At 57.7% G+C, this 14615-nt stretch overlaps 2 protein-coding genes across 8 annotated transcripts in view; both read left to right on the forward strand.

The window, feature by feature from the left end:
- Nucleotides 1–9857, forward strand: part of RAB11FIP5 (RAB11 family interacting protein 5) — a 39059-nt gene extending 29202 nt beyond the window's left edge. The window contains exons 4-6 of one of the 3 annotated variants that reach the window (XM_037806933.1): nucleotides 1867–3822; nucleotides 7168–7357; nucleotides 7594–9857. In XM_037806933.1, coding sequence (XP_037662861.1) covers nucleotides 1867–3822; nucleotides 7168–7357; nucleotides 7594–7797 — 2350 coding nt within the window. In that variant the 3' untranslated portion in view covers nucleotides 7798–9857. The remainder of the gene's footprint in view (nucleotides 1–1866; nucleotides 3823–7167; nucleotides 7358–7593) is intronic. The other 2 variants (XM_037806934.1, XM_037806935.1) reach the window with 2 other exon arrangements.
- A 1726-nt stretch (nucleotides 9858–11583) lies between these two features.
- The window catches only part of SFXN5 (sideroflexin 5), a 131788-nt gene continuing 128756 nt past the window's right edge, over nucleotides 11584–14615 (forward strand). For 4 of the 5 annotated variants that reach the window (XR_005212451.1, XM_037807593.1, XM_037807595.1 and 1 more), the window contains exon 1: nucleotides 11585–11742. Coding sequence is in view for 4 of the 5 variants with exons in the window: in XM_037807593.1 (XP_037663521.1) it covers nucleotides 11638–11742 (105 nt within the window). In the remaining variant the exon portion in view is untranslated. Of the gene's footprint in view, nucleotides 11743–14615 lie in introns of all 5 variants that reach the window. The other variant, XM_037807596.1, reaches the window with a different exon arrangement.

The following is a 14615-nucleotide window of genomic DNA, read 5'->3' on the forward strand; positions in this document are numbered from 1 at the left end:
AACAAGGGGACTGGGGAGAAAGGTGGCTCGGGGCAGCCCCAGCCCTGGTCCTGGGGGTTTTGAGCTCTTCCACCGGGGTTGGGGCTGTGATGGGTATGTGGGCTCTGGGGGGTCCAGGCAAGGTGGTGAGTGCCGGGGCTTGACCTACTAGTGATGGTGCTTTGCTCCTCCTTCCCCTTGGCCCCCAAAATATGTGCGTGTGCCTTCTCCCTTGGTCTGCCAGGAGTGAAGGGAGAAGCGGCATTGGGGGGCTGGGTGTTTGGGCCCAGATCTTCCCTCTTTAAGTATCTACTCCTTGTGGGTCCCATAGAAGCAGAGTGGTGTTGCGAAGCCCGAGTGGGGTGGGAATGGTTGAAACTTACTTTTTACCACCACCCCCTGTCCATCTCTAGGAGGTGGGGATGGAGCCGAGAATCCACCCTTGGGTGGGGAGTCATTGTGGGGCATAAATTGAGTCAGGAGAAATGTCTGGCAGCTGGATTCTGGAGAGAAACCCCTGGGTTTGGGACCTGGCTTTGTCCTGCCTGCTATGCTGGGCCTCCCCTTGACTCTCTTGTTGCCTGTTGAACTGGGCTGCCTCCCCTTGCCTGCCCCTGCCGTTGGCCAACAGGCTGGTGCTGTCTCTGCCCAGCCATGTGTGCGGCTGTGCCCTGTCTGGACACCCAGGTTCCCTGGTATATAGGGATTTCCCAAGGATATTTCCAGACGGGTCAGGTGGAGTTCAAGGAGGGGAGGTCTCAGGAGCTTTGAGTGCAGACTGGCCATGAGGGGGAGGCCTGGGCAGGGACGGCAGAGGGGTCCGGGGCTCAGAGGTGGGCTTAGCTGCAAGGCGGTTCCTGTCAGGCCAGCAACAGACTGCTGAAATTGGAGCTTCTGATCCCTCTTTTCTCCTGCTCTCTTTTTCCTGGCCTTCTCTCTGTGTCCTGGGGGTGTTCTGGGGAAGCCAAAAGCTGCAGTTGCAGGGTCTTCCCTGCCCATGTCAGGTATGGGGGACACTCCTTACCGTAAAGGGCCCCAGAGGGGAGAACTGAAGGCAAGTGGCTCCAGTGTCTTTGGGAGTGTAGGTCCATCATGGCATAAAGGATTTCCTGAGGGACCCCAGGGGAGGGAGGAATCTGAGGGGGACCTTGGGAGATCCTGTGATCTCTGAGTTGCTACGTTTCCAGCCTTTGTTCTCTCAGCAGGGCTGCTTTCGGGGCTGGCCTCTGGGTGCCCTTGGTGGGGGGGCCGTCGGTATGCAGGCGAGAGCCGTGTGGACTCCTCAGCAGGCTTCTTGTTTTCCTCCTTGGCCATTTGTGCTACCCATCCAAGAAATGAGAAGGCCGGGTTCTCCTTGACGGACACCAGCCGTGACTGACGGCAGCCCCCTCTCATGACCTGTCTTGGCAAGGGGAAGACTGCAGAACCCAGTCTGTGTTATCAGTGCTGAGTACCTAGGCCTGGCCTTTCTCTGGGTCTCTTTGTAGCCTCCAAGCTGGGTGGTATTTTCCTTTCCTGCTCTCAGTCCTTAAAGGGATGTAAGGTGCTTTTTGATTGTTCCTTCGGGCTTAAGTCCTCCAGAGTTGAATTTAGCATTCTCAGCATGGGGTAGTGGAAAGAATATTTAAGTTGGGATCCTGGCTGCAAAATGGGATTATTGCTTCCTGGGGTTGGTGTGAGCATCATTGAATTAGCTCTGTCCAGCATCCTCCTCCTTGGGTGGCGATTAATACTGTGACATGTGGGGGTCTTCCCTCTGTCCCCTGCCCCAAATGCCTGAGCCCAGCCCCTGTGCCTCGTGCCGAGATGGGAGGGGAGCGGGGTTCAGCAGGGCCTTTCCAGTCTCGGCATTAACCAGGAGGCTCACGGTTTTGTCTCCCTCCACAGCCTGGACGTGTCTCCTCAGGTAGAATCTGACCCAGCTGCTCCTCCTCACCACTTCCCCTGCTCCCCCTGTGTTCCGGGCCCCTGCACTCCTGCTCCCACCGCTGCTCCCATGCTAAGCACTAACCTTTGTGCAGCCGCCTCCCCCGCTGCTGCCACTGCTGCCGCCACCACCGCCACCCCATCTGGATTCTTGGGGCTCACCAACCCATTCCTCACCCCCTTGAAGAGCAACCCCTTCTTCGAGGAGCTTGTAGCACTCGAAGCACTAAACTTTCCTTCACCTGCTCCCTCTCTCCCCAGTGCCTCGAGGGCCAGCCCCACACCCCTGGCCTCCCTGGGGAAAGCCCTGCCTGAGTGGGATGACGTCTTTGCTGCCACGGCCAGGAGCGAGATCCTGGCCCCCACAGGAGTGGGGCTGGAGGCGACTGGGCTGCGAGACCCTGGCCCTGGGGCCGTGACAGTGGAGGCAGCTGAGCCCCAGGGGGACCCTGGGGGAGGAGGAAGAGGTGGGAGCAGCATGTGGCTGGAGCCCAGGACTCCTATGGACTTGGGACTGGACCACCAGAGTGCCAGTGCGGCCGGCCCGGGGGCCCTCGGGATGGTGGGGGCCATCCTGTCCTCCGCACCAGCCCGGCTCCACCTGAGAGCCTCTGACTCAGAACCAGACGGGGAAATGCCGGCCGCAGGAGGGGAAGCAGGGCAGAGTCCAGCAGGCAGCGCCGCGTCTCTCTTTAGCTCCCCAGAAGTGATCAGTGTGTGGGAGAGGCTGCCTGGCCCCGAGGATGGCCCCAAGGACCTGGACGGGGAGGCCTTCCCAGAAGAAAGCCACATTTTCCAGGAACTCAATAAGGCCGTGGATTCCTGGCCTTGGGATGTAGTCACCGTGTCTCCCACAGCTGAGATGTCCTCACCAGTCTTGCGTGGACAGCCTGATGAGCTGTCACCTCCCCAGACGCAGCCAGAATCACCAGAAACGGAGAGCCCCAAGGAGGGCGAGAGGCTTCCTCCGCTGGTGCTGGGGCCGGAGCCAGAGCCGGAACCTGAGTGGGTGTCAGAAGAGGGGCCACAGCCCAGCACGCCACCTCCCAAGCCCCCACGCCTCTTCATGCCCTCAGATTCCCAGGAGGAGGAGGAGGAGAAGGCTGCGGGGGGAATGAGCATCAGAGGGGCAGAGACAAGAGAAGATGCCCTCCCATGTGCACTGGATCTTGAGCCCCAGGAGGCCAAGGAGCTGGGAGGGAAGGCCGAGTCGGAGGAGTCGGACAGTCATTCTTCTGAGACCCTGCTGGGTGAGCCCGGCTTGGAAGATCTAGTGGAGGATGCCAGCCCCCCTGTGCCTGGGCCCTGCCCAGCCCTGCCCACCACTTGCCCGGAGGTTCCTGCCCCCTTCCCCTATTACTCAGAGAGCTCAACTCTTCGGAGTCAGGAGGTCTGGGGGCCTCCAGAGAGAGAAGGCCCCGTGGCTCCTGAGGCCCAGAGCCAGGGACCAGTAGGAGAGGGGGTTAGTCCCCTGTCAGTCAGCTCCCAACCGGCTGATCTGTGGGCCTCTGAGGAGGATGCCTTGAGTCCCTTCTTGTCTCCAGGGAGCCAAGATCCCCCCAGCTTCCCATCCATCTCCCCTCCAGGGTCCAGGGAATCTTCTATCCACTCTGGTCCAGAAGAGCTGCCCACTTGCCCAGAACCTGCCTTCCCCCGTCCCCCTCTCCCACCCCAGGCCAGCCACCTCCTTGGGGGGCCCAGCCCTCAGTGGTCTTCCCTGCCCGGGGCCTGGCCCCCGGCCTCTTCCTCCCCACCCCCTGGGGAGCCAGCCTCACCCTCTGGCCCCCTTGAGCCCTCCCCCACTGAGGGCTCCCCTGCCCCACTTGGGGACGACCGCGCTGCAGCCACCCCAGCCTCCCTGCTTGTGCTTCTGCCCTTGGAGACACGACCAGCTGAGGAGCCGCCACCCAGTGCCAGGTGAGCCCCCCAGCCCCCCAAGAACATTCGCTAGAAAGAAGGGGGTGGGGAGGGGGCCAAACATCAAAGCGGCTGGGGCGTTTATATTCTGGGCTGGGCCCTCCCAGGGGCGGAGCAGGGTCTCCTTCACCGCAGAGGCAGGGTGGCCAAGGCTTCTTGGAAAATAGTTTTCTGTGGTACCAGTTCTGAAGCTTCCTCCTTGGGACCTTGAACATGCACGGTGCCACCAGGAAGGGCCATGGGACCCCAGAACCCAGGGATTTGGGGGATGATGCTGACGAGGTACAGGGGTGAAGAATGGGGCTGGGGGAGAGCCAGTGTGGGCTGGCAGGGGAAGGGTGCTTGGCAGCAGGGGGAGCTGGCTGTGGGCTGGTTGGAGGGGCCTCCTGCATGAGGCTTGTCAGGGGCCTGAGTCCTCTGGAGAGCAGGCTAGAAGGGGAGCCCTTGAGCCCAGGCCTCCACTCTTGCCAGTTTCGTGTCCACAGAGGCTGTGGAAGGCAGAGGGCAAGAGGAGGGACCAATATTTAGTTCCAAGAGGAAGGGTGAAGACACCTTTAGAGGAAAAAAAAGAAAAAGCACAACTAAAATGACACGGGATCCTCAGAACAAAGGTTCTCTAACCTCATCAGGAGCTTTGTTAGTTTGCTTTTTTGTGCCTTTCAGGGGGTGGTCCTGATGTGTTTAGGACTGTGCTGAGTGGACAGTGGGTGTCCGTGTGACTGGACACTCTGGCATTGATCGGATTTGGAAGAATTAGGGTGTGGCATCACTGGGCAGTGATAGGGGGTGACCTGCAGGGGCAGCAAAGTCCAGAGAGACATCAGTGATGGAGCGGGCCTGAGAGAGGAAGGGGGTGGAGTGGGGAGCAGAGGGGCTACGGCCTCTGAGGACCAGGCAGGGTGTGGGGATTGGAGAGCAGAGCGGGCTCCGGCACTGGCCATCTGCCAGGCCCCCAGCCCACTCCAGCACTCACTGGCTCATACATTCAATCATGCAAATTTATCGAGAATCTGCTGGGTGTCAGACACTGTCCCTGCCATGTTCCAAGGAATTCCCTATCCATTGGGGAAGAGAGACGTGAACCCATGAAGAGAACCCCCCAGGGTGGCCAGTGCTGTTATATGAAAAGCAGCGGGAGGAGTGTGAGTGGGCAGCAGCCCCCAGGTTTCTATCCTGCTAGTAGGAGGTGATGCTGTTCCCCTGACATGAGGGGTAGCGGGTGGGAGACCCAGTGTTTATGGCTTCCTCATGTTGCTCTGAGTGTGATGTCCTCAGCTGGCCCTCTGTAGTTCAGCACCTCTTCTAGTTAACTTGCCACTCTTTTAAAAGTGCCTTCGTTGGCTTCACATCTGTACTTGGTGTCCTTCCACCAGTCCCACGGAATGAGTGGGCCAAATAGAGCTATGCCCATTTCTCAGATGAGGAAGTGAAGTCCACCAGAGCCCCTGCAGTGCTCTGTGGGTGTATGGGGCAGTGAGACCCAGGGAGCTTTATGCCTCACTGGGAATCCTTACCCCACCCACACAGGTCACAGGTGGCTTTAGAGCTGCTTTTAAACCCCCATCCCTAATGCCAACTCCTAGGTAGGAGGAAAGGACTGAAACACATTCTTTTCCCTACTGTCTGCTCCCCGTCTGGGCTCTCTGTCCTTTCTGATTTGTGGGACTGAATCCACAGCCCTATCCTAAGAGAGCTGGCTTTTCTGCATCTGAGCTTCCTTCAGGGGGCATTCAGGCCCATGAGTTAAGCCATTTTACTTCCTACCCATTCAGAACTGAATGGTCCAGTTCTGAAAAGCAAGTGTAAATTTGTGAGTTGATTTGAGGGCATGAGGTTTGCAGTTTGGATAACTGTCACAGAATCAGAGTGGGGGGGGGGTTCCCAGAGGTGGGAACTGTGACCTTAGTCAGCCTGGCGGGTCCAGGATGGTTTCCTGGAGGAGGCGGACTTGCTCAGACTTGAAAATTGAGTAGGAGCTAGCAGACCAAGAATAGGAGGAAGCTTTGGGAGGGGCTGGAGATAAGAGACAGCACATCTTCCCCATGGCCGGGGGATGGGAAAAGGGCAGGGGTCAGATGGTGTTAAAGAGTGCATTTTCTGACCTCCATAGGGAGCCATTCAAGGACTTTTAAACATTGGAGAAGCCCAAGGGCATTATCCAGCAGCAGAACAGAGGAATGGCTAGAGGTGGGCAAGGTATCTCGGAGGAGATGAATGAGCAGCTGTGGCCGGAAGGAAGGTTTAGCTAGCACTGACTTGGAGAAGAGGGGAAAATTTGAGAGAAAGTAGGAAGGTGGCCATGGCTGAAGGGGAGGAGTCATAGAGACTCCCTGGTTTCTGACCTAAACCCCAGCAGGCTAATGGTGCCACTCACTGCCATGGGGAGCACACAAGGAAGGGCAGGTGAGGAGAGTGTGGCATACCTGAGCTGCACCCCAACACAGAGAGCCAGCCTGCAGCTGTTGGCTTGGGTCAAGAGCTGAGGGGCCGGTCTGGGCTGGAGAGAGTGTGGGGTGGTAGGAGCCAAGGAGGTGCAGAGCAGAGACCCTGGGGGCAGAAGAGCAGCTGACACTGAGAAGGGGCCATCAGAGGAAGGCAAGCCAGAGGAATGTCTTGCAAACTAAGGGGTGGGGGGAGGAAGAGAGCGGCTGAAGGAAGGAATGGTCCAGGTGTCAACTCCACAGTGGGGTCACTGCTGGTGACCTCAAGTGGGCGGGGCCGACTCCCTATTCTAATGGGCTGAGACACAGTGAAAGGTAATTGGTCAGGAAGTAGTCTACCTACTCTGTAGAAGCTTGGACGAGAAGGAAGAGGAGCGGAGGATGCTAACTGAGGGTGCTAACTAGAATGAATACAAGGTCAAGGGGGTGTTTCTCAGGCTTTTTTAAATGCAATGGGAAGCAACCAGCAGAGAGCCAGGCAGGGTGACCAGCCGTCCTGGTTTGGTTTGCCCTGGTCTTTTCCCGCTTTAGCACTGAAAGTCCCACATCCCAGCAAATGGGGACAGTTGGTCACCCCAAGAGAAAGGTTACAATATGGAAGAGGAGGGAGGGAAGATGGATGGAGAGGGGTGTCGCTGGCAAAGACTGGATCTTGGTGCAGAGACAGTTGTAGCATGCCCTCGGCTTCCTCTGCAAAGGGGTGAGCCCATCGGAGGGAGCGGGTGGGGGGTGGGGGGTTGAGGGTAGTGAGGGAGGTGGGGAGAGGGGCTGCTGAGGGGTGCTGGGCACAGCTGCCCTGGACACCATGACTTCAGGGACAGCCAGCACCAAGCGGTGGGGTATTTGTCTGGCAGCCCCAATTCCCATGAGCTGCCCATAACTCACCTCTTGTCTGTCTTCACAGTCCCCACCCTGTGAAGCCCCTCAGTGCTGCCCCTGTGGAAGGCAGCCCCGACAGGAAGCAGCCGCGCTCCAGTCTGAGCACAGCCCTGAGCAGCGGGCTGGAGAAGCTGAAAACAGTCACCTCTGGCAGTGTGCAGCCTGTGGCTCCTGCCCCCCAAGTTGGCCAGGCTGTGGACACCAAAAGGCTGAAGGTGAGGCCCAGCAGAGTGCTGTGGGCAGAGATCAAGAGTCAGAGCAGAGCCCTGGGCGGAGCAGAATGAGGAGGAGACCTGGTCTCCGTGCCAGGGTCCCGAGGCCAGTTAGGCCGTTTCTGGCATAGGAGATGGGCAGCTCCAGGGGCCTGGATGGTGAAACTGGGGTGGGAGTGGGCAGGTGGGCAGGGCTGGCCTGGGGCCGACAGGCTCACACTCTCTCTACCTGGCCTCAGGACTCAGGTGTGCTGGACCAGTCAGCCAAGTACTACCACCTGACCCACGACGAGCTGATCGGCCTGCTCCTGCAGCGGGAGCGGGAGCTGAGTCAGCGGGATGAGCATGTGCAGGAGCTGGAGAGCTACATTGACCGGCTGCTGGTGCGGATCATGGAGACCTCACCCACATTGCTGCAGATCTCCCCTGCCCCCCACAAGTAGCCATTCTCTCCCCCCCATCCCTGGGAGGGTTGGCGTGAACCCGCTGCCCAAATGGGGCACACGCCCTCCTCTCTTCCGCTGAACTCACTCTCATCTGGGGCAGGGCGCAGCCAGTGTCCTCTGTCCCTCCTTGCTCCCCTTGCCCTCCTGCCTCCACCAGGGCTGCTGGAAGGGGCTCCCTTTGGACTCCCATGGGGGGTGGGGATCAGGCTCTGTGCACAACAGTGTATCTCTGGGAACCTGGGTCTTTCCCACCTGCCTCTTTTCATACTACTTAGCTTTGGGGACTCTGGAGAGTTGGAACAAGGAATTCAGCCATGAAGATGGAGCAGGGGTGAGCCACAGTTTGATGTGGTATCAGGGGTGAGATTGGTTGCTGGCACATACTTTATACCCCCCTTTCCCAAAGACGGTCAGCCATTTCTTTCTACCGCCAAACCCCCATCCTCTTTGTCTCCCTCCAGACTGTGGAAGGGCTCCTAGTATTACTGGGGCCAGGCAGGGACGAAGCTGCCTGTTTGGGAGTTACAGGCAACCAGGGTGCCTATTCTTCAGCCTCATGTCCATCCCATAGAGGGCAAGGGGGCCCATGTGGCCAAGTCTCTGCTGTGTCCTGAGTCTGTTTCTGTCTCCAGCTGTTTGCAGCGTGAGTGTGTGTGCATGGGGGCAGATGACTGGCCGTCCTGCAGGCTCCTCTTCTCACCTTTCCATTGCCTGTCACGTGTCACATGTGAATGTGTGAGGGGTAGGGGCAGGGGGGGAGAGCCCTGCACTCTCACCCACCTCCAAGGTGTGTCCCCCTCCCCCTCTGTGGGGGTTCGAGCCTCTGTCTTGGTTCTTGTTGTCTGTCCAGATGCCAAAACTGTGCTGCTTCAGGGTTTGAACTTTTGGAAACCAATTAAACTGTGCCTTCCTTGAGAGAGGTCAGGAACCTTTGGCTGTAGGCCCTCCTCCCTTGTGGCATCCCCTCCCCTTCCCTCCCTGCTGAGCACAAGGGGATGAGCCTGCGAGGGCTGGGAATGGACATGGAGATGGTTGCAGTGTGGCACTCTCCCTCTCCCTTTGGGTTAATTTCAGTTAAGGGTCTGGGCAGGCTGCTGCTGTTCCCACCACTTCTCTGCCTTTGTTCCCCTCCTCCCTCAGCCTAGATCAGGATTCTCGCATAAAACCACATTCTGTAAGGGGGAGGGCCCGTGGTGCCTCGGAAGACACCTATACTTAGGAAGTTTTTGTTGCTCTCCCATCCAGTCACCATGCTTCTGCCCCAGCCTGTCCCTCCCGCCCTTTGGCCTTGCCTGTCTTGGCGGCAGAGTGCACTTTGACACACTGTGTCTGTCCTTTGGTCCAGGCCACCCCGGTTTGCTTGCCGAAAGCACAACAGCCTTCCTCTCCTCATGGCATCTGCAGGGCGCCTTTGGTGGCTGGGGGCCCCCTGCTTTAGTAAGTGTGTGTATGGGGGGGGGTGAAGAGGTACTGAAGGGGGGATATTCTCGCCCAGTGAGGAGGGGAGAGCTCCTCGGGGACTGCCTTTTCTTGGTGAGAGGGACTTTTAAAGCTTTGGGGGAGGACATGTGCTCTGTGGGTGATATTTCTTCAGCCAGGATAGAGCAGAGGAGCGTCAGATGGGGGAGAGCCCCTGAAATGTCATCGCCCTTAAGGACCACTCACCAAAGCTCAGAATATTCACAGGTGCCCAGGACTCGGGTCACATTTTGGGGGAGTCACTGGGAGTTGCATAGTGTCTCTTCTGGAGGGGATGGGGTATTCCTCTGTGATCTGTTGAGCCCGGGCCCTGACCCCGATTTCCTAGATGTCTTTGACCGCGGTCTCCTGCGTGCCAAGGGCAGGGACGTCTCCGGAAGTTTTTGAACTGAAGCCCTAGGCTCTTGTTTGATGTTTCTGCTCCTAGCCCCAAGATGGAGGGGAGCAGGTAGGCGGCTGGGTGGGGAGCAGGCAGTTCAGCTTTGCTGTTTGTCTTCCTAGTTGTAACTCCTGTTTATAAAGAGCTTGTTCTTCATGGTTTGAGCACTTTATGAAGAATAAAAAGTCCACGTACTGCAGGTGGCTCTATTGCATTCCTGTTTTGGAAAGAGTGAGCGAGGGGAGCCTCCTGTGGGAGACGGCAGGCTGAAGTCAAGGTGGTGGGGATCCTGGCTGACACTGCCCCGGCCTTACCATCAGGAGCAACCACCCAGTGGTACCCAGTGGCCTCGACGTGATTTTTCCTCACTCCCAGGATACCCACATATATTGGGCACCTGTTACAGGCATATTTTTGGGTTCTGTGGGGAATACAGAGGGTAAAAGACTTGATTCCTGTTCTCAAACCACTCATTCTGGTTGAGGAAGATAAAATACAACTCTGAGATACACTTCATTGCTAGCTAGCATCTCTTTCTAGCTTTAGGGCAATCTGTTTCTTTTTAAAAATTTTATTGTGGTAACATACATGCAAGACAATTCCCCATTTTAACCACAATCCATTTGTGCAATTCAGTGACATTAATTATATTCACAGTATTGTGCTGTCATCGCCACTATCCATTACCAAAGCTTTTTCATCACCCTTAACTACCCATTAAGGGAAAAATCTGTTCGTTGTGGTTCAGCCATTAGTAGGTGAGGAACTCTGACCATACAGATCACAGGGTGTCCAGAAAGACGCCAGCAGATATGAGTCAACCCTGTACCTCACTATGAGACTGAGCCCCAAAGTGGGACTCCCTGGGGTCAAGACCAAATATTTCTACTGTCCTTTTGGGTGAAACGGGGCCCTCCTTCCACTTTAGTTCATTGACCAGCTAATTCAGCTGGGAGCCTTCTGCTACTGTATTCTGCACAAATGTGTGTTTATTAAGGATGCCACACTGCCTTGCTTTCCACACTGCCTACCTGAAGTCCTGCAGCACTTGCTTGGCAAACACTACGGAATCCCTCCATCCCCAGGTCTCTTCCTGGGAGCGAGTGTTCTTGGTTGGCCAAAGGAGTTGGAGGCTGCCAGGGTTCTAAAGCCTCTGCTGATAAGTTCACAACCAACACATATCTGAGTTCCTACCATGAGCCCTCTTATGCCTGGTGCTGCGGACTTAGAAGTGAATTAAAAAGTCACAGTCCTTGCCCAGGTAGGGAAGACAGATATATAAAACCATGAATAAATTCAGGGACCGCAAAAGAGAAGTGTTGGGTGCTGTAACGGATTTGGTGAAAGTAGGGAAGTGGTTCAGGGTAAAAATAACGTTCAGGTTGAGGTCAGAAAAAGAGCGTTAGTCGATGACAAAAAGTTAGTGTTTGCGCAAAGGGTACAAAGCCTGCTCCGGGATGCCGCAAAGTGGCTGGAGAGCACAGGGAGAGGGGGCAGGGAGGCGACAGAAGAAACCGCTGGGGGCCGCAGTGCAACTCCTTGCAGAAAGCCTCCGGAGGTTAACCCTACTCCGCCTAAAGTCCCAGCCCAACTGGCCCGAGTCGGGCCCGCTGGGACGGGGCCCTTTACGTGGGCTGCAGGTCTAGCAGCGACGCGCAGCAACTCAAACTTCCGAGGCAAGTAAGCACGAGAGAGGTCGGCCCCGTGGTCCCCGGTAGAGACCCTGGGGTCGCCCACGCACCCCCGTCCCGGGCTCCCAGCTCCGCAAGGCCCGCGGCGGGGCCGGGACCAGGTCTGCGCTGGTGCAACTCACCGCAGTCCAGGGTCGTCAGGCGCCGTGAAAAGAAAAACTACACTCCCCACAACCGCTCGCGCCTCCCGCTCGCTGCGGTTGCTTATGGCCAATCGGGAGAGGCGGCTTTGGCGGGGGCCGAGGAGGGACATTTTAAAAGGGCCGGAGATTGCGGGCGTCAGTGGCCATGGCGGACACAGCGACCACAGCATCGGCGGCGGCGGCGGCTGGGGCCGTGAACGCCTCCACCGATGCACCTCCTTTCCAGCTGGGGAAACCCCGCTTCCAGCAGGTGAGGACCGGGCTAGGGACTGAGGGTCAGCGGGTGGCACCGCGAGGGCGAGCAAACTCCCCTCCAAAGTCGCTTTAGCTCTAGGGTCTCCGACCCGCGGCCACCGGAGCTCCCTGCAGCGCCTGCCTGGGAGACCGCGGCCACAGCGCCCCTTTCCCATTGGTCAATAGGGTGGGCGAGGACTCCCACCGCGGCTCCCTATTGGAGGCGGGCGCCGTCACTCCCCGCCGGCCCTCGCCCCCCAGCTTCGGCCGCGCGCGGCGCTCTGTGATTGGCTAGAGCCCGCCGGGCCCGCTATCCCGGGCGCCCCGGTCCGTGCGGCGGCTGCAGGGTCGCCGTGGGGTGTCCCGCCGGCCGCTCCCGCGCAGAGTTCGAGTCCCGCTCTTGGTAGGAAGTTGGAGTGGTTGAGCTGCCTGCTAACTTTGGTCCCGAAGTGGGGACTGACATTCTCCCCGAGCCGCTGCCGTAGACTCCGGGCCTCGCGCTTTCGGCGCTCGCCCAGCAAGTGCGTGCGGGACGGGCGCTGGGTGAGGGCCGCATGTCGGAAGTCTTGCGGCCTCTGTCCCCCGGGCTGGGCGCTCGCTGACGCAGCGACACGGCCGGCTGGCGCGTTGCCGCGGAGGACGCTCGGTGGACCGGCGAGGGGAGCCAGGGGCTGCGGAGGAAACGCTGTGTCATCCCCCGGGCCGCGGCCCCTCCAGGGGTCCACCCTGGTCCCCTCCTTCGCTGCGCCCTCGGCCAAGGGTCCCCGAGCGCTCGAGTTCTTAGGGGGCACAGGGACGGTGGTTCTTTCCTTCCGGGACGCCGAAAGGGCGTCCCTGACTCGCCCTTGGCCACCGAGACGGGGATGGCATCGCCGCCGCCGGGACGTGCTGCCCCGGCCCGGGAGTCGAGAGGCGGGGAGGGGCCGTGCCCACCCCATGGGCCGCCGCGGACCCTCGGGCCCCGCTGCCTCCAGCGCCGAGGAAGTGGACTTTACCAGGAAAAGGGCAAAGAGACTCGGCTGAAGTGACGGGGCTTGCCTGGGTGTGGGTGGCAGCCGAGGCGGATAGAAGGAAGTTTGCAGGAAGAAAGGACTTGCACAAAGGTCGGTCCGGACGGGTTTTTGAGGGGGGAGGGGAGGCGGGAGAGGGGTTCGAGCAACATGGTGCTAGGAGCTAAGCTGATAGTTTAGGAACTGCGCTCCTGAACCTTCTGATGAAATGTCCCGCAGTTTCTAAACAAGACTTTATTTAATTCCTTTTTAAAAAAATAAATCGTTTCAAGGTACAGGTATCTGAAGTGAGACTGGCATCTCCCTGCTAGTGTAGGACGGCAGCTAGGGCGAGATTGTCCGGGGTACTACCCCGCAATCCCCTCCCATTCCACCCCACCCCTCTTCTCTCCACTCTGCTCATCCTTGAAGGTTCCCGGCAAACACTCCCTTCTTTCTTTCTTCCCCCATGGCCCTAACCTTCCAGTCGGATTAGGCTGCCTCTTTCCAAGTGGGATCCTCCTAGCTTTGCCTTTACTTTCAGGCTGCCCTGTGGTCCTCTGATTGCTTGCTGTGTTTCTCAACCCCAGTGTCGGCCTTTTGAGAGAAGGTACAGGTCTTGCCTTTCCTTTGTCTCCATCTTACTCTGAGCCGGGGGTTAGGCACATAGTGTGTGGAATAAAGATTTGGGAGTCACAGTTGCTCTTGTGCCTGTTGGCTGTGTGTTGAGCACCTCCTAGTAGCTCCTAGAAGCTTTAATGATTGAGCCCTTTGCTGTATTCACCTCTGGAACCAGAAATGCAGGTTTGGGACATTTCCGGTACCTCTTTTTGGCACTGCTCTTAAAGGCAGTAAAAGTGTTGTATTTGCTCTAGAAGCTCCCCCACCCCACTCCCTCCAGCATAGTGACTGCATAAAGCACAGTGCATCAGGTTCAGCCATGTGAAGGTACTTCTTTTTCCCTTCAACTTCCTCCTCCTACAGTGCTCCCTGGTTCTGCAGGCTGCCCAACCAGGTGCTGGAGTTAGAAACCTGGGAGTCACCTGTATACTTCCCTTTCTCCCCCTCTAAAGACAACCAGATGCCCAGTGGTTTCACCTCTTGGTTCTCAGATCTGCCCATCTCAGCTGTTACAATCCTAGACCAGCCTGCATCATCTGTACTTGACCTCTGGGGAAGTCCCCCAACTTGTCTCCCTACCTCTGCTCTGGCTCCCTTCCAGTCCCTCCCTCTGCACTGCAGAGTCCCAACAATGCAGGTCTGATCAGGTAGCACCTCTGCTTAAACACCCTCCAGTGGCTTCTGAGATAAAGACCTTTGGAAAGTACCACAAAGAGCTATGTGGTGCTGACCTCATCATCCTCTCATAGTACCATCTACCCCTTTACCCCCTCACTCTTACCTCACTGGCCACCTTTCAGCCCCTTGAATCTGCTGTGTTCCCTCCCACCCCTGGGCTGTTTGTCTGGAACACCACCTTCTCCTGCCCCCAAGTCTTGTCTCCACTTCTCCTTACCCCTGATGTCTCCAAGAAGTGTCAATAACTGGGCAGAATCTACCCCGCCCTGGGTCCAGTTCCCTGACTGTGTCCCCCTACTGCAAAGCACTTATCTCAGTGTATACATTGATTTGGGATGGCTATTTCATTGTCTCCTGTCTCCCCCTGTCCCCCACAGGCTTCATAGAAGCCGGGGCTGTGCCTGCCTTCACTCCTCATTGACTCTCCAGGGCTCAGCCCAGGAAGTGCTTAATGAAGATTTGTTGAATGACTAACTATACTGCAGGCCTTCAGTAGGTCTTTGGGGACTTGCACTAAATTTACTTAGGAGATTGTGATTTCTCCAAACTATCCCTTAGGAATCTTATAAAATCAAGTGGGAACAAGTGTGTCAGTGTAAGA

The sequence above is a fragment of the Choloepus didactylus genome, chromosome 17 (assembly GCF_015220235.1).
Source record: "Choloepus didactylus isolate mChoDid1 chromosome 17, mChoDid1.pri, whole genome shotgun sequence".
In the NCBI taxonomy this organism is placed as follows: Eukaryota; Metazoa; Chordata; class Mammalia; order Pilosa; family Megalonychidae; genus Choloepus; species Choloepus didactylus.